Below are 25,525 nucleotides of genomic sequence, written 5' to 3'. Positions count from 1 at the left end.
ACAAAACTGATGGTAACCTTATGAAAAATGTTTTTTTGTTTCCCCTCAACATGTTCTTGAAAGATTGTAAAATGGCGAATTCAGAACTGCAAATCATTTGTTCATATCTCTCACAAGAAAAAAACTACAAGCTTCTGTGTTTGTTTTCTTGTACATGATGCTATAGGCATTTACTGAACCAAAACAAAATCTGGTAACTTTGTTGTTACTTTCTCACACTGCCCTACAGCAAACGACTAATCCTTGATGGGCTTATGACCGCCTACATGTGGGAGGAAAAGGGTGCAAATTTAGCTGGGATATCACTTGTAACAAAAAGGCTACAAGGGATTGAATGCAAAATACCGAAATGTCCAAAGAAAATGCTCAGCACTGGGGAGATAACCATCAGCATTTAAGGGGTTCATTCTATTGTGGTGGTTTTGGCCAGTGTCCAGTGAAATTCATCTTAAAAATGTGCAGCAAAACGAAGGAAATATTGCAACACAGATCTGTAAATATGCACCATGTATGCATAATTAAAACATTAATTGGTTGATACTAAACATCCAGAATTCCACCTCTGATGTCCATATTTAGACCTCCAACAAGACTATACGAGGGCATGCATATGTAAATTGTGTAGCATTTATACTTCATTACAATAGTTATAGGTAACTTCTAAACTTCCAGAATTGCACATCTAATGTCCATGCTGTTCCTCCAAATTGAAAACAGTCTCTCACAATGGAAGCTTCTTCTTTTAAGTGATGTGTGAGAATTTGGGCCACTGGTGCTGTGGTCATTGAATATCAGAAATGTGCATGAATTTGTCAATCAGATTAATTATAGTAAGTGTCAGGTGGGTAAAATACTATATTTTGCAGCTTCTAGCAGCATTTCAAAAATGTTGCAATATAATTAAAAAAGACACATGCTGAGCCTTTTTGCTGCAAGTGCAGAATCGATATAAAGTTGATGGTCTATTGTGTCTTCTGATTGTATGGCAGGCGGGTCAAATACTGAAAGCACCTCCCATTTAGCAGCTTTTCAGAAATGCTGCAGCACATTCGGAAGTGACACATTTTGTGACGTGTGTTGTCAATGCAAAATAGCAGTACGCTGGATGATCCATAATCGAGGTTCGTGCATAGGCTACAGAACAAAGTGGAATGTGAGCTGATCCCAGTTTGCCACTTAAGCAAATTGTGTGATCCTGAGAAAATCACGTTTTCATCATTCGCATTATTTACTTCAGCTGCCAGATTTCGCAGATGTGGGAGCAGGTTGTACAACGGGGAGTACAGGCTCCGTTGGTGGGCAGAGTTCATAACAAACTATGCCTGTTTATTAATCAAATGCTAAAGTCTGATACTTTATGATGTTATGCTCTGTTACATTGGGTAGCCCTTATAAAGTGCTTAACTGCCTTTGGTGGGTCCTTGAAGAACTGAGGTCGTCTAAGTCGACATTGCATTACACAATCAAGAAGACTCAATCATATAACAGCAGATGCCACTGTGTGAGTAGATTCCAATTTTGCATTAAGAATAATGGATTTATTATGTGCCTGGTAAAAAAGATTGGGCTGTGTGTTGCTTATGCTTAGATTATGTTGTGTAGCTGAGTGAGGTGTCCCAAATGATCATGACCCATTCACGCAGTTTGGCCACGCTGAAGGATGTGTTCATGGTCTGATTGTATCGCACCTATGAATGCTAGTGCAGCTGTCTGCAGCAGTGGGCTCGACAAATCGGAGAAATGTAGTTTAGGGAACTAATTAAAATAAAATGTGCCCAAATACAAGGCATAATCTTTCACTTTCTGAAGAACTTCTTATTCGGGTTGTGCCAGGTGCAAATGGGGTTGCTAGACTGTCATTATTAAACCCAGGGGTACCCAGTGCTGGAAATTGGTTTGTTTTTACTGTAGGATCCCACAGGTGTTGGGTGTGGAAGGGAAAGGGATTGGGGGAGGGTGGTGAGGGGTTGGACCCCCCCACTCCCCGAAACATTTGCCTCTCAGGAAATTAATTATAAACAAATGGAAAATAAGCCAAGGGAGGGGCGTTTCCTATAATCTTGTAAGCAAACCATAAAAGGTGCACACTTTTAAATCTAAAAAGCCGTACCTCAATATTTCCTGTAGTGCACAATCTCAACAACAGATATCAGAAGGATACCCATCAGACATCAAGTGGTCTTGTGTCTATGTGTCTCCACCTTGTCCTATCTGAACACAGTTCAATTCCCGATTTAGGCACTTCGGCATCTTTTGAAGTAGGATGAACGCACCAAAAAAAAATGAAGAATGCAAATGGTTTTGCAAGATCCAGGGAGACATTGTTACATGACCTGGGATAGTCCCGCCCAATGCCATCACTGGTGGAGCCATTTGAAGGTGTTCATCCATGGCCACTGAGATGCACTTCCCTGTGTCCGAAGATACCAGGGCACGAGGAGAAGTACAGATACGGGCATGGTCTGTGCTGCCCACGAACGGGCAGACAACTTGTGGCCAAGTATCCTTATGCTCTTCCTTATCACTCAGATGCATGTATTTTACCTGCTTATTTATTTGCATTACACATACTATAGAGTATTGCGTACCCTTCTTGTGATTTAATTGTAAGCACAGTCTCTGAGGTCATTTTGTGTGACGCCGTTGGGGTCGAAGTTTATGCAATCTCATGCCCGTTGATGCCATCGGGGATCAAAGTACGTGGGAACACCACCCCAGCGATATTTGTGATTTCCGGGAAAGGCAATGGTGCTGACGCCTCTCTTTGCTCACACCCTGCGTGGAGGGGCATCGCCGTGCATTTATCAGTGCTGGGAGCTGAGTTTAGGGGCCTCATTTACAAAGCGCTTTTCAATGGGATTTTCTCATCGAAAATCGTGTTGTAAATCGGGCCCTACACAGTAAAAAGAAGCAACATCTCCCGGAATACGAAACACCATTTGCGAACAAAAAACAACAAATCACCCAAACAAAAGTGAAAGGGAACTGAGGTTAGTGTAGGTTGTAAGTTTGGGAAGTGGGAGTAAAGGGGCATGGGAGGGGCACCATATGAATACATTGGGGAAGAGGGACTTTAAAATAAATTTCAAATTCATGAACAATGCTTTCTTGAAAAGGGCATAGATCACAAGGAGCTACCCTTTCCAATTCGCAGAAGATATTAATATGGATTATCTAGTGCTTCAACCGAATCTCATCCAGCTTCTAAGCAATGTATTAATATGTGTTATCAGCTAGAGCAGCCAAGCAGCTTTCTTGGATAGCAGGCTTGAACTACTGATTTAAGCCTGCGTGCCATGGAACCCCTTTGGCTGGTTCCCACGCCCCGCAGCACCATCTTCTCCCCACCCTCCCTTCCCTTCACTTTTTAACTTAAACCTGTCCCCAGCCCCACTTACCTAATTTGGCGGCGGCAGCAACTACCCATCGCCGCAACTTTGTTCCGTCTCCCTTTGACAGCCTCCATGGAAATGGAAGAGGGGGTCCATAGAGAGCCCCACTTTCCAGCTCTGTGGGAGCCATCTTATGTAAGTATTTTCTTTCCATGGTGTCCCATTCATCCACTTGCAGGCTGTTACCACCCGTGCCAGCCCTTGGAACGTGTGGTAAATGCTTTGTTATTATTAACCTCACTAGAATGGTACTCAATGTATTGGCCTCGGAAGATGAGAAAAACATGCAAGGACACACGCTCCGTGGACTGCTTCTGCCACTAAAGAGTATAGATGTGCTCAAGCGAATGCTGAAACTTCTGCTTTAAAATATCGTATTCTATTCACCTCTGTCTGCCCCTTAAGCCCTGGCGGCAAAGTCAGTTAACAAGTGGCTTAATCTACTTGGTGCAGATAGAACACATCCATTTGCGACATTGGACTACTAAGGGGGAATTCTAAAAACTGCACTGGTGCAACTGCAGTTATTAAGTGTCTGTTATTGCCATTCTGTTTGCACTTAACCGATTTGTTCAGGTTAGCCATATTTTGCATTTGGCCAATTGTATAGATTAGCCATATGCTCCCTGCTGCCCCCTGGAAGGGACTTTTTATAACATCTGTACTGTGTAGGGTTTTGCTCCCTATGCAGTGGGGGGTAAGAAATGTACCACACTTAGATGGATTGTTTGGGTAGGAAATGTAACACACTTAGATGGATTGTTTGGGTAGGAAATGTACAACACTTAGATGGAGTGTTAGGGGTAGGAAATGTATCACACTTAGATGGATTGTTGGGGTGGGAAATGTATGGCACTTGGATGGAAATTTGGGGGTGAGAAATGTACCACACTTGGATGGATTGTTGGGGTGGGAAATGTGTTACTCCTAACTAACCATACTAAAATATCACCATTCTGCATACCCTCAAACTCTGAACTAAACACAACTACACCTTGACCACACCCATACACAACATACCTCAACGCCACGTGACAGCTACCAACCGAATACACACAACCGAATGCTCAGTGACCGGCTTCTCTGAACTGAAGCTGCCAACAGCACATCATAGCTCTCTTGCTCTTTTCCTTCACAATCCCAAAAACATACCCCCAACCCTCATTCCCTTGCAGATCCACCAGCGCACCAAGAGACCACACAAGTAGCATGAGCACACAGTACAAGACCCATTAACATTATGGGCTGATAACCACAGTTCCATTACTCAATTTAAATCAACTGGAATTATCTCAATGGCAATTCGGCAGATTATCAAAACTAGTACACCAGCAACTGGAGCCAGTAGAAAACCATCTGTCTAACCGGAGAACACATTAGAGAAATAAAAGCAAATCACAGTCACCAGTGGATTACATGTGAATAAACCCGAACTGGCAGCAATTCTAATCCGGCTCGTCTAAAAATACATGCAGTAATGCCATAGAGCAATGGCATGATTTGCTGCTGCGCCATCGCGTGCTCCCTCTCTGGCGGGCTGCACGCGCGCCTCATGTCGACCAGTAAATTCGCGAGCGTGGCTGCAGTGACGTGAGAGTTTCACGCAGAATCTTCGCGAGCGCGGCTGCCGTGACGTGTGAGTTTCACGCAGAATCTTCGCGAGCGTGGCTGCAGTGACGTGAGAGTTTCACGCAGAATCTCCGCGAGCGCGGCTTCCGTGACGTGGTAGTGTGGCTGGCTTTGGTGTCCAGTACCTTGCCAACGCTGTTGCCTGCTCTTTCGCGTTCTGCTGCTGACGGTACAATAGGCGTATTTATGTGAGCCCAGCACATTACAACCCGGAACCCGAGCAGGCAGCACACCTGATTGTTCTGCAAGCAAACACAGCAACAAAGGCGCACGGCCTGTCACTGCGCAGTGCTGGCCCGGGGGAAACCACCTGAACAGAAGGTTGATGTATTATGAATGAAGCCGCGCTCACAAAAGACGGCGGTCTGCTGCGGTCGCTAGCCCATCTCCAGTGAAATATAACCTGCAACAAACTTTCCTTATCGTTCGACACAGACATCGATTTTCTTTAAAAAAAAAAAAAAAAAAACCACTAACGACAGTGCACGCACGGTTGCTGTAACCCGTGAGTGCAAAATCAAATACAAAACAGCACGTGCATTTTTCTGCCCTGGCACTGGCAGCATCGCAAGGAAAGAGTGAGAACCCCACTTACTTGTTTCTATTGCTTCAGTCCTGAAATCCATTGCTGCGGATAAAGCGATGGAAAGAAAATGGGTCAGCTCGGTCTGCCTCACGGTGCAGCACGCCTGCAGCACTTGTGACTTAGAGTATAGAGCGGAGCCCTTTTATGGAGTCCCTTTGTGATTTCCTCATCCCCTGGGTGTGTCTTTCGTGGTGTTCTCTGTGGGTGTGGCAGGGATATGCTGTGGTTGTCGGAGTGACCTTCAAAAGATGCTGCTGTGTTTATCAGTTATCTCACCCATCTCGGAACCTAGTTCTTCTGACTGCCCACGGTATGTGTGCGTTTCAGAGCACAAGTTGAACAGGCATTTGCAAAGCCGAGAATTTAGTTTTTCTTATGTGTCTTTGTTGTCAGGTTACACATGGTATATTAGACGCATTTGTCGGTGGCGAGTGGTGAATGTGTGGTTTGTGATATGGTTTTTGGCAATGGTGATTGTGTTTTTCAGTATAGGAGTGGATGTCTATACGGCTGGAGTTCATTGCGTGCATGTAGCTTGGTATTTAAGTGTGGAAAGTGTAGGAACCGTATCATGTCAAAGGTTGGCTTAAGTAATATGGCACACGCTGGCTTAATATTCCCGTATCCTCCAGGTAATGAAAGCATGGGTATTAATTTCCAGCACATAGTCAAGTACTACAAACACAGGCCAGCTGCTGTCACGGCCATCATATTCCATGGTATAACTACATATGCCAGGGATTGCCACCATTTATCAAGGATGTCTCTGTACATGCCAGCTAGTCTAATCACATGTCATGCCCATGATGTGCATAGGTAGTTCCAATACACACAAATACACAGACATATATTCACAAATACATAGACCATCTCGTGCAAGCACATGCTCGTGCATTCTGGAATGCACATGCTCGCCGCACACACTCTCTCCCTCTGTCTCTCTCTCTCTGTCTCTCCTTCCCGCAACACAAATATGGCCATGCAGTGTCATAAAATACCGAGGCATTCACATCAAATGAAATAGGCAGGTACTTTACAACATATGTTAGGTGTTGCCAACACACGCTCATGTATTTGCACCATAAATGCAGGTACTTCCATCATATACTTTTGTACACCCTCAGGTGTCATATTACCAAATATTTACAGGTACACACACTGCTTCTTACACATGCTGTATGCTAATTTAAAGTACCTTGGGCACTTCCGCCATGTATCAGCTAGTGCTATCATATGCCCACATATATTCCACCTTAGGCCAAGTACTGCATTGATGTGCCCACATTCCCTCTAAGCCCGGATTAGACACCATGTGGTCAGAAATGGCAAACATGCAAGGAATTGGCAAATTATGCCCAGCTACTCCCACTATATGCCTGTGTGCCCTCATATGGCCTAGTACTCTCCTCACAGACCAGGTATTGACATCATATGCCCAAGTACTGCCACCACATTCCCGATATTTGAACATGAAGTTTCTGCCTGAGAGTATTCATCTACTCAACTACTAATGAGTGTTATAAAGCCTGTGAAATGTGCCCTAAAACGAGGAGGAAGGCCTGATTTCCACATTGTTTCTGGTCCATGGCTCATGCCATGACCTTACCTTCTCTCGTGTCTGTTTGCCTGTGAAGTTAAACTTAAGTTTTACATTTTCCAAACATATTTACATATTCGTGCTTTCAAATGAATACATAATAATATTCACAGGTAGTCCTATGAAATGTCAAGGTACTTCACTCAAATATTGAGATTGGTGTGATATGCCCACTTATTCTCACCCTGTATTGACCTACATCCACACTTATCACACACAACTCACACGCACACACTCGCTCACCCATACAGAAATACACATACAAAAATGCACTCTTACAAATATGTATACAATCACTCTCACACTCTTGCAGGCACGTACTTTCACCCTCAAATGCACCCCCCGCCCACATTTCTGCAAACTCCCCATTGTATATGCCATGTAATATCACACATGTATACACTGGGGTCATGGACAAAGTTCGAACTTCAGTCAACTTCCCTGGTGGGTGACTCGAATAAAGTGTGGAGAGCAATAGTCTGACAATGCAAAATATTCAATCACTAGTGCTGTAGCCCAGTGGCGTTTCTAGGGTGGGTCCAGGAGGGGCACCTGCGTCCCCTACAAAATGGTGTGCCCCCATAGTACCATTGTTCCCAGCAGGCAGGTGTGGACTCGGCTAGCCATGCTTGAGACCTCTGTATAGAGAAAACCAACTATAATAGAAGAGGAATGCTCTTGCGGTATGGTTCTACTTTTCTGGCAGTCTTGGTGGTAGTTGGCAGGATGCCAGGTATAGGGCTTATGTTGTGGGTGTTGGAGGGGCAGGGTGCCAGTTATGGGGCTTGTGCTCTGGGTCGAGGAGGGGCAGGGTGCCAGGTATGGGGCTTTCAATCTTGGTGGTGGGGGGCCTGGATGCCAGGCATGAGACTTGTCCTCTGGGTGGTGGGGAGGTTGGATGCAGGGTACGGGGCTTGTGCTCTGGATAGTAGAGGGCAGGATGTCAAGTATGAGGCTTGAGCTTTGTGTGCTGGGGGGGCGGTGTAGAATGACAGGTATGGGAATTGTGTTCTGGGCGGTGGGGGACAGGATGGTATGATATGATATTTTATTTGTATCGCGCTCTTACACAAGTGTTTCAGATCGCGACAAGGCAAGGGAGGAGAACAAGGGAGAACAAAAAACAATGATCTTACTAGGCCCATTGACATTGAGATTGTGCAAGTGCATGGGAGAAGGAAAGGGGAAACGTGCATGGAAGGGGGGAGAAGTGGAAAGTGCGGGGCAAAGGAAAACATATAAATAGTAACATAAATAAATAATAAAGCCAACAAAACAGTGGTCGTGCAGCCAGCAAGTGGCAAGTGCTGATATTGAGGCAGCAGACAGGGTATATCTGATAAGTGCAGGAATAAAAAGAGGGGGTATGTATGGTTACAGACCCGAGTGCAGGGGTTTGCCCGGAGGCAGTGCGGGTGGCTGGCAGGGTGAGCAGGTACCTTGGCCCGGGCGACAGAGGTAGGCCAGGTGCACGGTGCAGAGAGAGAAAAGATCAGCAGGGGAGAGGAGGGGCGAAGGCAGAAGCAAAGAGGAAGGTCTTGAGGTGCTTCCGCAACCGGTGATGGTTCAACTCAAGTTTCAGAGTGCCAGAAAGGCTGTTCCAGGGGGAGACCCCAGCCGAAGACAGATATCTACCCCCAGCTCGTTTCTTTGAAAAACAACTTACCCTGAGGGAGTAAGAGGTAGAGGAGCGAAGAGCTCCAGAGGGGAGGTATTTACAGAGGGATAGCTGAAAGTATTTTGGAACCAGGCCCCAGTATGCCTTGTGGACAATGCAGAGGGGTTTGAATGTAATCCTTGCGTCCACTGGAAGTCAATGGAGAGATTTCAGGGCTGGAGAGATACGATCCCAGGGCTTGAGGCCAAGGACAAGTCTCGCAGTCCTGTTCTTGGTGAGTTGTAAAAGGCGGAGAATAGAGGCAGGTAGACTTAGAAAGAGGATGTTACAATAGTCCAACCTAGAGAGAACCAGCCTTGGTTCGGGAGACAGTGAGCTTCTGGGGGAAGGAGAGGAAAGGCAGAGTACCTCTCAGGAGGTGCAGTAGGAAGTTTGACTTTTTAGAGACATCAGAGATGTGGACAGAGAAGGAAAGCGTGGAATCAAAGATGACCCTGAGGTTCCTAGCCTTGCAGGTGAGGGTAGGAGAAGGGCCAAGGGAGGCTGGCCAGAGAGTGAGAGGAAAGGACGGTGAAGGTGTGCCAATGAGGAGAATCTCTGTCTTGCTGGCATTCAGGCAGAGGACGTTGGCGGCACACCAAACCTGAATGGCAGTTAGGCAATCAGAGATGAGAGAAGGAGAGAAGATGTCAGAGGAAAGCCTGAAGATGAGTTGAGTGTCATCAGCATAGCACTGGAATTTTGAGCAGGAAATGGCAATACAGTGGGCGAGGGTTGGCACGTATTGGTTGAAAAACCAGGGCAGGATGCAGGTATGGGACTTGCACACTGGGTGGTGGGGGCAGGATACCAGGCATGGGACTTGTGATGTGGGTAAAATGCCAGGCATGGGGCTTGTTCTCTGAGTGGTGGGGGCAGAATTCCAGATACGTGACTTGTGTTCAGGGTGGTAGGAAGGCAGGATATCGGGTATCGGGCAAGTGCTCTGGGAGGCTTGGGAGCAGAATTCCAGGTTTGGTGCTCAAGCCCAGGTTAGTGAGGGGCAGGATGCCTGGTATGGGGTTTGTGCTGTGGGTGGTGTGTGGTTGTAATGCCTGGTATGGGGGTTGTGTTCTGGGTGCGGCTTGTGCTCTGAGAGGTGATAGGGCAGAATACAAGGTCTGGGGCTTGTGCTCTGGGTGGTGGAGTTAGCATTCATAGGACTTGTGCTCTGGGACGTGGGAGGCCAGGATGCCAGGTATGGGAATTGTGCTCTGGGTGGTAGGGAGGCAGGATGCTGGGTATTGGGCTTGTGCTCTGGCTAGTGGGTGGGAGGGCGAATGCCAGGAATGTGGCTTGTGCTCTGGGTGGTGGAGGGGAAGTATGCCAGGTATGGGACTTGCAATCCTAGTGGCTGGGGCAGGATGCCAGGTATTTGACTTGTGTTCTGAGTGGTGGGGTGCAGGATGATAGGCATCGGGCTTGCACTCTGGGTGGTGGAGGGCAGGATGCCAAGTGTGGGACTTTTGCTCTGGGTGGTGGGTTGTAGGATGCCAGGTATGGGGCTTCCGCTCTGGGTCTTGGCGGTGTTGGGTCATTGGAGATTGGACTTGTGGGGCTCTATCTTACAAATGGTGATGACCAAACATAAAATGGCTTTATTGGGCCATTTGAAGCTGCACTTGGCATATTACTGCAGCCCCTGCAAGGCAATACGTTACATTCAATCAATCAATCATCACTTTATTTTGGTGCAGCAGTAAAAGTGTACTCACAAATATAAAACAACCTTAACATAGTTACAGCAAAAGATGACAGTACTGTGACGTTCATCCCACAGGCGACTTAAAAGATCCACAGGCTGCAAAAGCAGTTGCCACAGAATAGCATAGCACTAACCAGTAGGTCTACATCCTCCAGGCTAAGTCAATGGTAGAATTCATCATGAAATCATGCCGTAGGTATGGCAGGGTCTTTGTTCTCACTGCCCACACCCTATATATATATATTACACGGCCCGCGGCAGCAGCCGTGTAGTTAGGGCTAAGTTGCTAAACTCATAGGAAGAGCACTTTTTCGGCGGCTCATAACTTCGCTCCCCCTGGGCGAATCCTCACCAAACTTTGCAAAAAAAGTATATGGCCGGCTCTGAATTTTTTCACCAAGTTGAGCGAGGTTTTGTGCGAGGGGGGAAAGATATAGCGGGGTCCCAACAATTTCTTTCCCCATAGACTGAATGGGGAAAAACTGCGCACGAAATTTGTGCCAGGAGCGGGGGCTTAGGCCAGAAAGCATGCTTTTGTGTGTTTGGTGGAAATCGGACCGGTACATTTTTTGCAAAAAAATGAAATGTATGTCCCAAAAATTTTGTGATATCTGGGTCCGCTCAGCGGACCCATTTCCCTGTTTGCTCCACGGACTGATGTCTGATTGGGTCACGGTACGCCGTGCTGTCGGCAAACAGTGGACGTGGCAGGTGGTTGCCAGGAGGGAAGCGTGCTGTGCGTCAAAGATTTTGGGAGACACCGCCATGGTGTACCGGCAGAAAGTGGTGCACCGAAAGGCCTTGGAAAGATTGCTTTGCAGGATTGGCTGGGTGAAAGAGGGGAAAGCGAAGATGTTGCCAATGTTTTGTGCTGTAGGCTACGGCTGCCGGTGTTTATGTTGAGGTCGTGCGCTTGAGTTGTTTTGTTGCGGTGGGTTTGCGACTAAATATTTACCTGCTTCTTTTACTTGGCTTGCTGTGGGTCTGGGTAAGGCATAGGCTTTTCACTGCATGGCCATGCCATGTAGAAAGAGCGTACGGTTTGGGTACAACCCCCTAATGTAAAGGCTGAATATATGGAGAGCAATTAGCGATCAGGTAGGTTGGGCGAGTTTGCTTACACCGTTGCTGCAAGGGAGTGCATAATGACACGGAGCAAAAAGAAGGATTGTTTGCAGCACACTGTCACGATATGCACCAATCCCGCAGCTATTAACATACACTGGATTGGTGGGTAGTTGCACAGGGAAGTATGATATGCTGGTCACTGTAGGCAGACTGTAAAGGGGATGATGAGTGTCTTGGAGATAGTATGAGGATATTAGCAGTCTGTTTACTATGTTGTGTTGTTCTTCCAAAGGCCCTACTGCGTTGTGTGCATGGCAAACAACTCTGGCCTTAACAGTGTGGCCACTGGTTGGAAGTAGGTGTGCAAATGCTTTTTTGGTTCACTCCTTGACTGTAGGTATACGTACGTGTAGGCAGGCAAGCACCGTTGGAATTGTTAGCATGCGTTGCTATGTATTGCCTTCCGGTGGGTGTGTAGTAGGACTAGGCAATTGTGTGCATGGGCGGAGGCCATAGGCCTCCACCTATGTACCTAAGAGCCTAGGGCTTGGCCACAGCCTTGCTTCAGGGAGGGCAGGTTGACATTGGCAGATGGAAGTAATTTGTATAGAGGTACTCACACATAGTTGGTGGGCAGTTGTGGAGGCGACTATCATTTATTGGTGAGTGCAGGCAGACTCTATTGGGGGATGGGGAGTTCATTGGAAACAATATGAGGATGTTTGCAGTCAGAGTGCCATGTTGTCTTGTGCCTGTAACACCCATACTGGCTTATGTGCATGGGTACGGCCCTTGGCCTTGACAGTGTGGGCACTGGTTGGAAGTAGGTGTGAGAATGTTGCATTGTTTGCATCTGTTATATCTATACGTAGTTGTAGGCAGTAAAGCACTGTGGAAAATGTTACCATGCATGACTTTATTGGTTTCTAGTGGGTGTGTAGTAGGACTAGGCAATTGTGTGCATGGGCGGAGGCCAAAGGCCTCCGCCTATGTACCCAAGGGCCTAGGGATTGGCCACAGACGTGCTTTAGGGAGGGCAGGTAGACATTGGCAGATGAAAGGAATTTGTATGGAGGTACTCACATATAGTTAATTGGTGGGCAGTTGTGGATGTGACTATTATTTTTTGGTGAGTGCAGGCAGACTCCATTGGGGATGCGGAGTGCATTGGAGACAATATGAGGATATCTGCAGTCGGAGTGCCATTTGTCTTGTGCCTGTACAACCCATACTGGCTTGTGTGCATGGTGTGAGAATGTTGCCTTGTTTGAGTATGTTGTTGTATCTATACGCACTTGTAGGCAGTAAATTATAAGCTTACCTTGTGCTATATAATACACTTGTAAATATGTAAGTACCGTAAGATCCGCGCCTTTGCATAATTAATGTGGAGGACATGGTGCATGTCGTAAAGGGGAATTGCCGAGATAAGACAGCATTTGTGTTAGGAGGGGTGTGGACGTGAATAGAGGTTCGGTTCAGGGAGTGCAGTAAGAAAGTGGGAAATGCAAGGCTTGTTTTAGTATGTAACGTTTGCAACATGGCGCATGTACGCAGATACTAACACATAAACAGTTGTGGGGTAGGTGCGCAGGTGACAATCTTGAGAGGCTATTGGGGTTGGGGAGTGTATTGCAGATGGTATAGGGATTGTTCTAATCGGTGAACCATGTTGTGTTGGGAGTGGTAAGCGCGTACTGCCGTGCATGGATGGCTACGGGCGTTTGACATAACAATGTGGACATTGTTCGGTAGTAGGTTTAATAATGTTCCCTTCTTTGGGTGAGTTCTTACACTGATATGTAAGTCCAGCGTATAGGGCTGGAAATATGTATGTCCACTGTGGGTGCTCACTGTCACAGCATGGTTGTGGAGGAAATTTTGGAGGTGCCATACCAGTAGAGGTGGTGTGCAGTGACAGCACGTGAATATGGTCACCATTATTGGCCTTGTTGCCATTCACATACCGAGATGCCACAATTAATGTACAGTATGGTACACCTCTCGTAATACCTACCACATTGAGAGAGAAGGAAGGCAGTGCAACATGAGACAAGTTAATAAGTATTACATATGAACACTATGGAGAATGTAAATTCGAACACACATACATTTGCAGGCTGCAACATGATGAACGCTGTTAAGTGGAGCTATATACAGGATGGCAGGCCATCTGACTGTTACCTTTGTTTGGCGTACTTGTTCAGATGGCGAAAGGATAATGGTGGAGCTTGAAGTGTGTGCAATTGTAATGTGTGCATTGCTTCCGCTAGCTATGTCTGTGTGCCGCATACACTATCGCAGCAGTCTCTGGCGTCAGTGACTTTACTTGTTGACAGTCGTTCCTCACGGCGTTCACTCCAGGTATTTTTTTATGTGCGTGCCAAGCGTAGCACACTCTGTCATGTGAGCACCTACCTCTGGAAAAGAACAACATAACAAAAGAAAAAGCGGACTTGCGCAGACAGAGTGTACGGTTCCAGATCATTCCATACTTTACTAATGATACAGTGAGTGGTTGGAAGTGCTTTATTGTGCCACAGAATGTAAACACAGTTGGTGGATTCACTGCACTTTTTTTCACAAATAAAATACAGTGACTGATGCCGTCTGTGCAATTATGTTCTTCTGTTCTCGTGTAGCACAGTGGAAAAAGGAGTATGTGGTGCTGCTTGGTGTTCCGTGTGGAAGAAGACTTTGGGGGTCATTACAAGTTTGGAGGTAACCATGGTGCTATTAGCGCCATGGCTGCCTCCAAACTCGTGTCCGGGTCCAGGTTCCTTGAATGGGGACTTACCGGATCATTCCAACATTGGAGGACCCGGTAAGTCCCCATTCAAAATACCCATCCTCATTCGCATTCGAGTCCCCATAGGGCTCAATGGGAATGGGGAGGGAGCTAATAACGGTCCCCGTTATTAGCTCCCTGGTCCTTTAGCGGCTCCCACTAAGGAGAGCTGGTAAGACCAGCTGCCCTTAGCGGGACCCGCTGTTACGCTCACCTGATATCCCCGGGGGCGCCTGGAAGGCTCTGAGATCTGGAACCCTGGGTACGTAGTTACCCAGTGATGAATAATGAATTTTAGTTATTTGTAGGGTGAGCTATCCGTCCTGCGTTTCTTTTGCAGGGGCGCTTGACATTTGTTGGCGAGCTGCCCGAGTTGCTTCACTGGTGCAGTGCGCCTTCCTTGGGCCCAGGCCTGCTGTGACCCGAATCTGCTGGTAGGCAGGTAGGTTTGTTAATTGTAAGTCTTTGTTCTGTTTATGGTGGGAATTCGTTAATGTCTTTATCTCCTTCTTTTCAGGTACGAAGGCCTTGATGCTGGCGTGCCGGGTGAAGAGGCACCTTTCTAGGTAAGAGAAAGCTCAAAGCGCATTGCCTTCATTGTCTTTTAAAGCTAACCTGTATTTTCTTCTTCTTGTATTTGTATTTGTATTTTGTTTATTGATAGTGCGCACCTTGCCCCGGGGCATCTGGGCGCATGTTTAAAGAGGCGATTACAATTTACAGCAAATAGATACACTATACATTTTTACACATATTTACATAGAGTTCAGAGCATCACAAAGAGGAGAGGAGCAAACCTAAGAATACAGTATAAAACAGTCTATGTACAATGAGCAGTCAGTAATGAGATTGACAGATGTAAGGCTTATAAAGAGGAGGCTACGGCATCCCGTTCATGTAACCACAGTTTAGTTTTAGCTTTGAAGGCATAGATGTGGGGATCGTTTCTGAGAGCATTGGGAAGAGTGTCCCAGAGCTTAGCCGCGAGGACAGGGAAGCTCGAGCCTCTGGTTGTCTGTAGCTTGAAACTGGGAATAGTCAGCGTATGAGCCTGAGAAGATCTTAGTGGTCTAGTTGCTGTGTGTTGTATGAAGCGCGTGGAAAGGTAAGCTGGGGCTGCGCTGTTCTGGGCCTTGTGTGTTAGAACAAGTGCTTTGAGGGATATGCGGTGAGTGATGGGTAGCCAGTGCAAGTTGCGTCTCATGTTAGATATGTGGGAACGCCTAGGAACGTTGAGAGCTGCCCTTATGGCGTTGTTCTGCATGACCTGGAGTTTATCAATGTTTCTTTGACTAGTCCCTAGGTAGAGGGCATTGCAGTAATCGATTTTGGACATGATGAGGGTTCTGGCGAGAATCAGACAGTTCTCCCTTGTCAAGAAGGGGCAACATGCTGTAATCAATTTGCAAGTATAGGATGATGCTGAGACAACTGCATTGGTTTGTCGATTGAGGGATAGAGTCGAGTCGAGATATATTCCAAGTGTTTTAGTGACGTTGGAGACTTTAATTTCGTTCCCGTCAATAATGAAGGAATTGAACTTGGGGTCAAGTTTAGTGAGTTTGTTTGAGATCCAAGAATTATTAATTCCGTCTTTCCATCATTAAGGCCAAGCCCATGATGAGCCATCCAGGCTTGAATGACAGAGTAGACTGTATTGAGAGCTTTGGCATCTGTTACATATAATCGCCAGTAATAGGGATGAGTATCTGGGTGTCATCCGCATAATAAGTGTAGGAGACACCCAGATAGTCAAGTATATCAAAGAGCGGTTTTGTAAACACGTTGTAAAGTGTGGGAGATACACAAGATCCTTGTGGAACTCCGCACGGGACGTGGGCTGGATCAGCTGCGGCTATGGGAGCGAAGACCCTCATGGTTCTGTTTGCCAGAAAAGAGCTAATCCAAGATGTGGCTGCGTCGGAGAAGTGGGCCACAATTTTGGGGTGGTGGCAGAGGATTTGGTGATCGACCAAATCAAAGGCAGCTGAAAGATCAAGGAGGAGCAGGAGTGCCAGTTTGCCCTTGTCTTTCAGCTCCTCAATTTGGGTTTTCAAGTCGATTAAGGCTGTCTCAGTACCGTGTCTGGGACGGAAGCCAGATTGTCTAAGCCCTAGAAGATTGTTGGTTTCAAGATAGTCCTGGATTTGGAGATAGGCTGCTGTCATGATCACTGCTTCCAAGGAGCCAGGACCAGCCCAACGTCCTTGGAAGCAGGCCCCTAACCCTAATCCTAGGCACCAGCCGGTCCCCACGGGGACCTATTTGGACCATGTCCTGGTGCCAGTGGCACCAGGCTCATCAGAATCATCGGTCCCGGCACTGGAAGCGCCGGGCTCATAATATGTGTGCAGATGCTTGGGTGGACTTACCTGCAGCAGACCATGCTGCTTAATTAACAGCCTCTTAGAAGTCCTCTGTGAACAGGAACTACTTTCTTACCTGGGTGGGGCAAGCTCCACTCCCTGGATTCAGCACTGGAAAGCTTCTGGAACTGGAACTCTTTTCTTACCTAGGCGGGGCCGTGGAGGAAGATGCCTCATCACTCCAAGGCTATTTAAACCACACCCGATAGACGAAACGTGCTTCGCGTTATTCTGCATCTGCAGCAGAACGCTCACCGAGTCTGTTCCAGCCTTTCTTCTTACGATCCCGAATCTGCAAGATTCATACTCACCATTCCTGTATCCTGAATCTGCAAGAAGCATACTCACCATTCCTGCATCCAGTCAACAGCAGCACCTGCAGAGACAAGAAACAGCAGGTTAGCAAGGCAGCCTTATCTCTCAGTGCTACTCACCTGATCCATCGGCTGCGGTCATTTTCGGCACGCTGCACCTCCGCCTGCGAAGACAAAGGCATTGTCACTACTTACCGGCACTCCGTGAATTCTGGATTTCTTCACACTGCATCGCGGCCTGCGGAGATAAAAGCATTGTATCTACTTACGGACATTCCGCGGACTCCGGCGCTGCAAACCAACTTCTGAAAGACAAAAGAAGAGACATTAGACAGGTATTTACTTACGCCCATCGCGCTCTTCGCAATAGACTGCTCTTCAGCACGAACTACGCTGCAAGGAAAAGACAGTTAGAGCGCTTGCATTTACTCACGCATTTCCAGGCGCTTCACTCCATCTTCCTCAAGAGTCCTGCAAGACAAAAGGGAGAAAAGCATTATACGAAGTCCTGTTCAATGTTAACGTGCCTTGCATCTAAAGACTATAAAGACTAAAAAGGTGTCTGGAAACTCACCGCTCGTGCAGTTAACGACGGTAACGGTCTTCTGAGTCCAAGAGGCCTATGTTTCACCAGTGAAGGAACTGGCAACAGCGCCCTGCACCAGACGCAGATGGAGAGCCCGGCATTCACCTATCTAAGGTGAGCACGTTGACCTGGGGGCTCTACGGAGAGGGAGAGAGAGGAAGAGGGACATTGAACAACCCAGACCATTAACCCCCATATTCTTTCACCTGCAGAAACCTCACCCTACGAGTTCGACACACAGTGCGAAGAGGTTCGACCCCAGAAGCCCATCGGGTTCTGCACATCACCTTTCGAGTCACAGACACCTTCCTGCCAAGATCAGCGCCTCCGTGGGAATCAGGTGAGCGTTACAGCTGCGCGGTCCAGAATTTTGAGAAGGTAAGGCACTGTGGTGATGGCCCTGTAGTTAGAGGGATTACTGGGATCAAGATTAGGTTTTTTGATTAATGGGATGACCCAAGCATCCTTAAGGTTGTCAGGTACAATGCCCGATTTGAAAGAGGCATTAATGAAAGAGGTAATGAAAGGGGCAAGATCATGTGCAGCTTCCTTGGTGACCGGTGCAGGGCAGGCGTCACCTTGGCAATTGGAAGGCTTAAGCTTTGTTATGATATTTTCGACTTCCTTAATGGTGAGGGGTGAGAAGCTGAAAGGTTTGAAGGAGTGTTTAGGAGAAAGGGTTTTGTATGGTGGGGGGTTACCCGTTGAGTCAGCGAGGTAGCTTTATTTAGTGTTAATCTTGTCTTGGAGCAAGGCAATTTTGTCAAGCAGTGCCTTTTGAATATTGGAGCACCATTAAGTGTCCGGGGTGCATGTATCAAGCGGGGCAACAGGGGACTGTTCTTCTCAGAGGCCACTGTGGTGCTGCGAGTGGATGAGAGCACGATGAAAAACAGGCTCCCGTAATCCGTTAAGATAAGTACAGTGCTGTGCGGTTGTTTGATATTGAAAGCAAACCTGAATATGTCTCTTTTCCTTTGCATATGTTGCTGTGGTGCTCCGGATGGAAGCGTGGTGTCGCGCGATGGAATTCAGGTAAGACTGATGGAATTAGATGTTTTGGAAGCGCGCATTCTAATATTGATTTTCCTCTATTATTGCAGGTCGCAATGTTCGAACAGCAGCTGTGGTAGCAGTTCGCCGGAAGTCCTTAAGCTAGTACTCACAGGTGAGTGATGTTTCTTCTTCTCTTAGTTTCCACAGATTGCAGCCCAGTTGAGATGCTGAGTGCTGGATGATGTTTTCTTAGGTAAAACAGAATAATCTTGTTCTTGTTCTTGCAGGATTACAGGAAAATGCTGAAGACCAGTAGCTGGACATGGTGAGCATCACGCTGCTGGTTGCAGAATAACACAAAGCATGTTCTGCAGTCAGGGTGTGGTTTATATAACCCAGGTAAAGTAGTACCAGAGAAAGTAGTTCCAGGCCTGCCACACCCAAAACACTAGACCGCATGGCTTGTTTCTTAGAACTAGACTGTGTGGGTGCTTCCATGTTAGATTTAAAGGCCCATGATGCCTACCCCCGGGCATACGGATCAAGCCCATCAGCCCCGGGAGCAGGCATCCAGACATTTACAAAAACCCCAGCAGCCCCAGCTAGGGGCTGTCTGGGTTCAGTCCTGGCGCCGTAGCATAGCTCTCAACTCACATGCTTTTGGCGGGTGTCACCCGCCTTGTAAAGGGCTGTATCACCCGCCAAGCGTCCTGCACGCCCATTCATTCCAAGGGGCGTTTCACCCGCCAAAAACAAAATCGGGTGATTTCACCCGCCTTTGCAGCACAAATGGTTGAGAGCTATGCCGTAGGCACCAGGCTCATAATAAAAATCAGTCCTGGCGCCATAGGCGCCAGGCTCATAGACATTACTTACCTCATGCAGACTATGCTGCAAATAAATCCAAGCCAACATGAGGCCTGGATGGGACTATTTTACTACAGGGACTATTTTTTACTCGGGTGTGGTCCTGGGGAACTTCTTTCCTGGGACTACTTTGGAGGCTATTTAAACCACGCCCGAACAGCAGCACATGCTTCGTGTTATTCTGCATCCAGCAGCGTGACTCTCACCGTGCCTGCAGCCAGCATCCAGTCTTCTGCCACGCCGCGTGCCTGCAGCCAGCATCCAGTCTTCTGCCACGCCCTCCTCGAATCCGGAGCTCCTAGAATAAAAAGGAAGAAAAGGACAAGGTTAGAAAACAAACTTATTTCAAATTCCTCACCTGATTACGGATCCATTTCATCTCCCGACCTGGAGAGTACATCAGTCCTGCATGCGTCGCTTCGCCAGCTCCAGCACGGCGCCATACTCACCAGTTCTCACAGCATCTTTCGATCCGGCACTGTCTCCATCATTTCTTCGCCGTACTCCGGCACCTAGGGGCACAAGAATAACAAGGTGAGCTAAGGGAATCAACAAATACCTCTTACCACCATAGACTTACCTGATTTACCACCGGCGGTATTATTCTCCATATCTTCATATGCCGCATCTGTAAAGAGGGAGAAAAACAACACGTTAACGCATGCAATAGTTACCGGACAGCGTTGGGTAACACAGACTCTTACCTGAATGCCAGCAGCAGCTACGAGACCTTTTTCTCACAAACTCAGTTGCAATTTAAGGAAGGAAGGGGACAAGAGTGAACATCGGGCACATTGAACTCTTTGAACTTGACACTTACCAATCCCGCCTGGGACTTCCGAGTCAATGCTTACCGGAACTCTCCCAATGCCTTCAAACCAGTGAAGTAACTGGTATCTACGCGTCCCTGCAAGACACGCAGGATGGAGAGCTCATCTTTTACAAACATAAGGTGAGGTTACTAAGGGAATATCGGAGGTGATTAGTGGAGGAGAGCGAGAACAGTTGGGAGGCCATCCCTAAAACCCACAGGTGGCTAATCCCTGTCTCCACTTGCAGGAAAATACTTCTTCGGGTCCAAGAGACAAGACTAGGCGGGCCAATCCAGACAGTCATCTCTGCACTACGCATCACGTTGACGGAGACCGCAGCTGTCCGGGCCCAGACCGACACCCCTGTGGGGTCCAGGTGAGCGTAACAGAACACGAAGCCTTTCTAAAAATACCCACCCGGGTGTTATGGAAACCTCGGAAACTGGCCAACTGGCCCAATTATTGGGGGAATTTAGGGCGGAAGTACATGCCGCTCACCAAGAGACTAATGCCCTCAAGAGAGAACTGATTGTCTCAAAGGAGCGCACTGATGATCTGGCTAGGCAACTACTGAAAAACCAAGCTGGACAAACGCCCCTACCTGGATATGGAGGAAAACCAACCCCTGTTTTATCAAGCAATCCTGTGCAAGTGGTTTTACCAGGAAATATTCCGTTAGCTCCACCCGAACGCTTTGCTGGGGACCCCAAAAGGTTCACCATGTTTATGAACCAATGCCGCTTGCATTTTTATGCAGACCGGGAGCCTTTCCAAATGACCAAGCCAAAGTAGCCTTTATATTGTCATATCTTAGTGGCAGCGCAGCGGATTGGTCCATTCTGTTAGTCAACCAGGATGATCCTCTTCTCCAGGATTTTCAGGGTTTTCAAAGGAGCATGGAAAAACTATTCGCCAGACACTCACAGGGTCAAGCCCTGGACAACAAACTTTTATCCTTACGACAGGGTAACCAGGATCTGCTAACCTATATTGCAACCTTCAATAGGTTGGTGGTGGAAACCGGGTGGCCGCAGGAAAAACGAATTACATTGTTTCATCGTGGACTTCGGGGAGAACTCAAAGACGTCTTGGCTCAAGTTGTGAACCCACCTCAGGATTGCACCGAATTTATAGACTTAGTGGTCCAGCTAGACCACCGACTTCAGAACCGAAAGACTGATCGAGCTAAGTTCGAGAATCGGGTATTGGTTAAACCCAACGTTGCCCCCAAAGGAACAGATGCATCTGAACCTATGCAGATCGGGGGGGTTAAAGGACCCTTAACTCAAAAGGAAAGAGAAAGAAGACGACAGATGCAGTTGTGTCTGTACTGTGGAACCTCTGGACATTTTCTACGGGATTGCCCTACAAAACCACCCAAGAAGGTGGTAGGAGTTGCTGATAAAAGCCACATAGAGCCTGATTCGGGAAACGACCACGCCCGACAAGCGTAGAGATCCGCTTGCCGAGCTTAAAGAAGGACACTCAGACCTCGCATCTGATCATCCCAATGGTCGTACTTGATCCCAGGCAGCCATCACTTATGCACGCAGTAAGGGCATACATAGATAGCGGGGCCGTAGGAAACTATATGGATCACGAATTGGTGTCAAGGATGAATCTACCTCTTTGCAAAAAGACCACTTCGGATGTCATCACCACAGTTGATGGAACTGAGATTGCCTCGGGGCCTGTAACTCATTCCACTACAGAGATGACACTGTTGAGTCAAGATGGGCATCGAGAGACTATTGTGTTTGATCTAATCAAAGCCCCACAGTTCCAGATAATACTGGGGATGCAATGGTTGGAAACACATAATCCTTGTATAGAATGGCAAGAGAATAACCTTCCCGGATTGTGCACACACATGTTACCCGGAGAAAACTTTGAACAAAGGCCTGGCTACAGTCGTTAACCCAATGGTGCAGTTACCTCAGGAATACCAAGAATTTCAGGATGTTTTTCAAAAAGAACAGGCCAATACATTACCTCCTCACAGATCATACGATTGTCAAATCAACCTCCTACCCGGTGCACAACCCCCATGCAGCAGAATCTATGCCCTCACGGAACCTGAAAATCTTCACCTACGGCAATACTTGGACCAATACCTTGCTAATGGCTTTGTTCGTCCTGCCAAGTCTCCTGCATCCTCAGCTTTATTCTTCGTGCCAAAAAAGGAAGGTGACCTTAGAACGTGCATAGATTACCGCGCATTAAATCAGATTACGGTAAAACACCAATACCCATTGCCTCTGATCTCCAAATTACTAGACCAAGTAAAGGATGCTTGTATCTACACTAAGTTAGATCTCCGAGGGGCATATCATCTGGTACGTGTCAAGAAAGGTGACGAATGGAAGACTGCCTTTCGCACCAAGTACGGATTATTCGGATATCAGGTGATGCCCTTCGGGTTGTGCAATGCACCAGCAGCCTTCCAGTATATTATGAACGATGTCCTTCGTGAACTCATTGACGTCTGTGTCGCTGTATACATAGATGATATTCTAGTGTACTCCTCCTCAGAATCAGACCATGTTAAGCACGTGCGTGCAGTCGTTGAGAAACTATGCCAGCACAAGTTATATGCAAAATTGGAAAAATGTGTTTTTCATGTTACAGAAGTTGAATTTCTTGGATTTATCCTGACTCCAAAGGGAGTCCGAATGGACTCTGGAAAGGTGGATGCAATTCTCAAGTGGCCATCACCCAGTTCAGTCAAAGCGGTACAAAGCATGCTCGGATTTGCTAATTTCTACCCAGATTCCTTCCAGACTTCTCCCATGTTGTACACCCCATCACAGCACTTTTGCGAAAAAACAAACGCTTCTTGTGGACCGAAAAGGCTGAAAAGGCCTTCCAAGAGCTGAAAGCGAAATTCACATCAGCAACAGTCTTAAAGCATCCACGCCCTGAGCTTCCATACATAGTAGAAACTGATGCATCCAGTTTAGCCATGGGAGCTGTCCTGTCCCAGAAGGATCCTGAAACTGGTCAACTTCACCCAGTAGCATTTTGGTCCAGAAAGTTCTCAGCACCTGAGTTAAACTATGCGATTACCGATAAAGAGCTATTAGCTATCAAATCCGCCTTTAAAGCTTGGCGGCACTACCTTCTTGGTGCCAGGCATACCATTACCGTAATCACTAATCACCGGAGCCTGCAGTATTTAAAAACAGCCAAAGCCCAATCATCATGACAACTTCGATGGGCATTGTTCTTTGCCGAATTCGATTTTATGATCACTTATCGACCAGGCCGCAAAAATGGTAAAGAAGATGCCTTATCCCGAATAGGGATGGGAGAAGCATATGCAAACCCAGAACCGGTGCCAATAATTCCCGAGCAAAGAATTCTTGGCATAACTACTCAACAGACACTAGAAGATATTCATTCAAAAATCCAACAACTCTTCGATCCAGCAACCCTGCAGGACTGGGTAAAGAAAGGCCCAGACTACTCAATCGTCAATGACCTACCTTACTATCAAGGACGACTATTTCTACCACACAAGGAAATACAAGAACTCGTCATCTCCAATTACCATGACACCCTGATGGAAGGGCACCCAGGTGTCGCAAAAACTGAAGCGAAAATTAAGAGACAGTTCTGGTGGCCCACTTGGCGAAAAGATGTAAAGTCATTTGTGATGTCTTGTGGCATTTGAACCCAAAACAAAAGCCAGAAGAAACAACCGCTGGCCTTTTCCAACCTTTGGATATTCCACCTACACCATGGCACACCTTGTCTTTAGACTTTATTACAGATCTACCTCCATGTAATGGATTTAACACCATCCTAGTTATTGTGGATCTTTTTTCCAAGATGGCCCACTTTATTCCTTTGAAAGGATTACCTTCCGCTTCAATTTTGTCCAAGGAGTTCCTCGAAAACATTGTTCGAATACACGGATTTCCTTCTGTATTGGTCTCTGACCGAGGCAGTCAATTCATTTCACAATTTTGGAAGAAATGTTGTCAATTGGCGCAAATCGACGTGAGGTTATCAACCAGTCACCATCCCCAGACCGATGGTCAGACCGAGAGGACCAACCAGACCCTTGAACAGTACCTACGTTGCATGCTGCACCAGACCGAAAGCAATTGGAAGGATATTTTATGGATTTCCGAATATGCATACAATAACTCAGTACATTCTGGAACCGGACAAAGCCCCTTCTATACCATATACGGACATCACCCTCGAACCTCAGAACTCGATTCGCCTCAGCACTTAGAAATGCCTGCAGTTAGTCATTTACACTCTACTATTACACAGCCTTTAAGGAGGCAACAGAACATTTGAAACAAGCGAAAGAGAAATATAAGAAAAAAGCTGATCAACATAGAAGCGATGCTCCATGATATCAGATTGGGGATCAAGTTTGGCTGGCTACAAAACACATACCTCTAAAAGGAACTCAGACTTTTAATCCTAGGTATTTGGGACCTTACACTATTAAGGCCATTATCAACCCGGTGGCCGTCAAGTTGGAATTACCATCTAATATGCGGATCCATCCTGTCTTTCATGTTTCACTTCTGAAATCAGTTCAACCCGGGACAAGACTTGCCAAACCACCTGACCGCATCCTAATAGATGGAGAACCTGAATTTGAGGTAAAGAATATCCTGGACTCTAAGTTGGTTAAATCAAGACTTTTTTTATTTAATCGACTTGAAAGGTTACGGACCACAGGAAAGGTCATGGGAGCCTAGTGACCATGTTCATGCACCTCGGTTGGTGAAGAGATTCCATCGGAACTTCCCAGACAAACCAGGGCCAAGGGGAAGAACAACTTTAGGAGGGGCCTTGGGGGGGAGTGCTGTCAAGATGCCTACCCCCAGGCATCCGGATCAAGCCCATCAGCCCCGAGAGCAGGCATCCAGACATTTACAAAAACCCCAGCAGCCCCAGCTAGGGGCTGTCTGGGTTCAGTCCTGGCGCCGTAGGCACCAAGCAGGCTCACAGACATTACTTACCTCATGCAGACCATGCTGCAAATAAATCCAAGCCAACGTGAGGCCTGGATGCAACTATTTTACTACAGGGACTATTTTTTACTCGGGTGTGGTCCTGGGGAATTTCTTTCCTGGGACTACTTTGGAGGCTATTTAAACCACGCCCGAACAGCAGCACATGCTTCGTGTTATTCT

The 25,525-nt window shown here is 47.0% G+C and overlaps 1 protein-coding gene across 1 annotated transcript in view; it reads right to left on the bottom strand.

The window, feature by feature from the left end:
- LOC138481461 (glutamate decarboxylase 1-like) overlaps positions 1 to 5,723 on the bottom strand; it is a 719,240-nt gene extending 713,517 nt beyond the window's left edge. Inside the window, exon 1 of the mRNA XM_069613613.1 lies at positions 5,617 to 5,723. Within this exon, the coding sequence (XP_069469714.1) occupies positions 5,617 to 5,647 (31 nt within the window). The 5' untranslated portion in view covers positions 5,648 to 5,723. The remainder of the gene's footprint in view (positions 1 to 5,616) is intronic.
- Between the last annotated feature and the right edge of the window lie 19,802 nt (positions 5,724 to 25,525).

This window comes from Ambystoma mexicanum, chromosome 5p, assembly GCF_040938575.1.
Source record: "Ambystoma mexicanum isolate Mex_15411 chromosome 5p, UKY_AmexF1_1, whole genome shotgun sequence".
NCBI lineage: Eukaryota > Metazoa > Chordata > Amphibia > Caudata > Ambystomatidae > Ambystoma > Ambystoma mexicanum.
The sequence above is the reverse complement of the archived record's forward strand: the minus strand, read 5'-3'. Positions and strand labels throughout refer to the sequence as shown.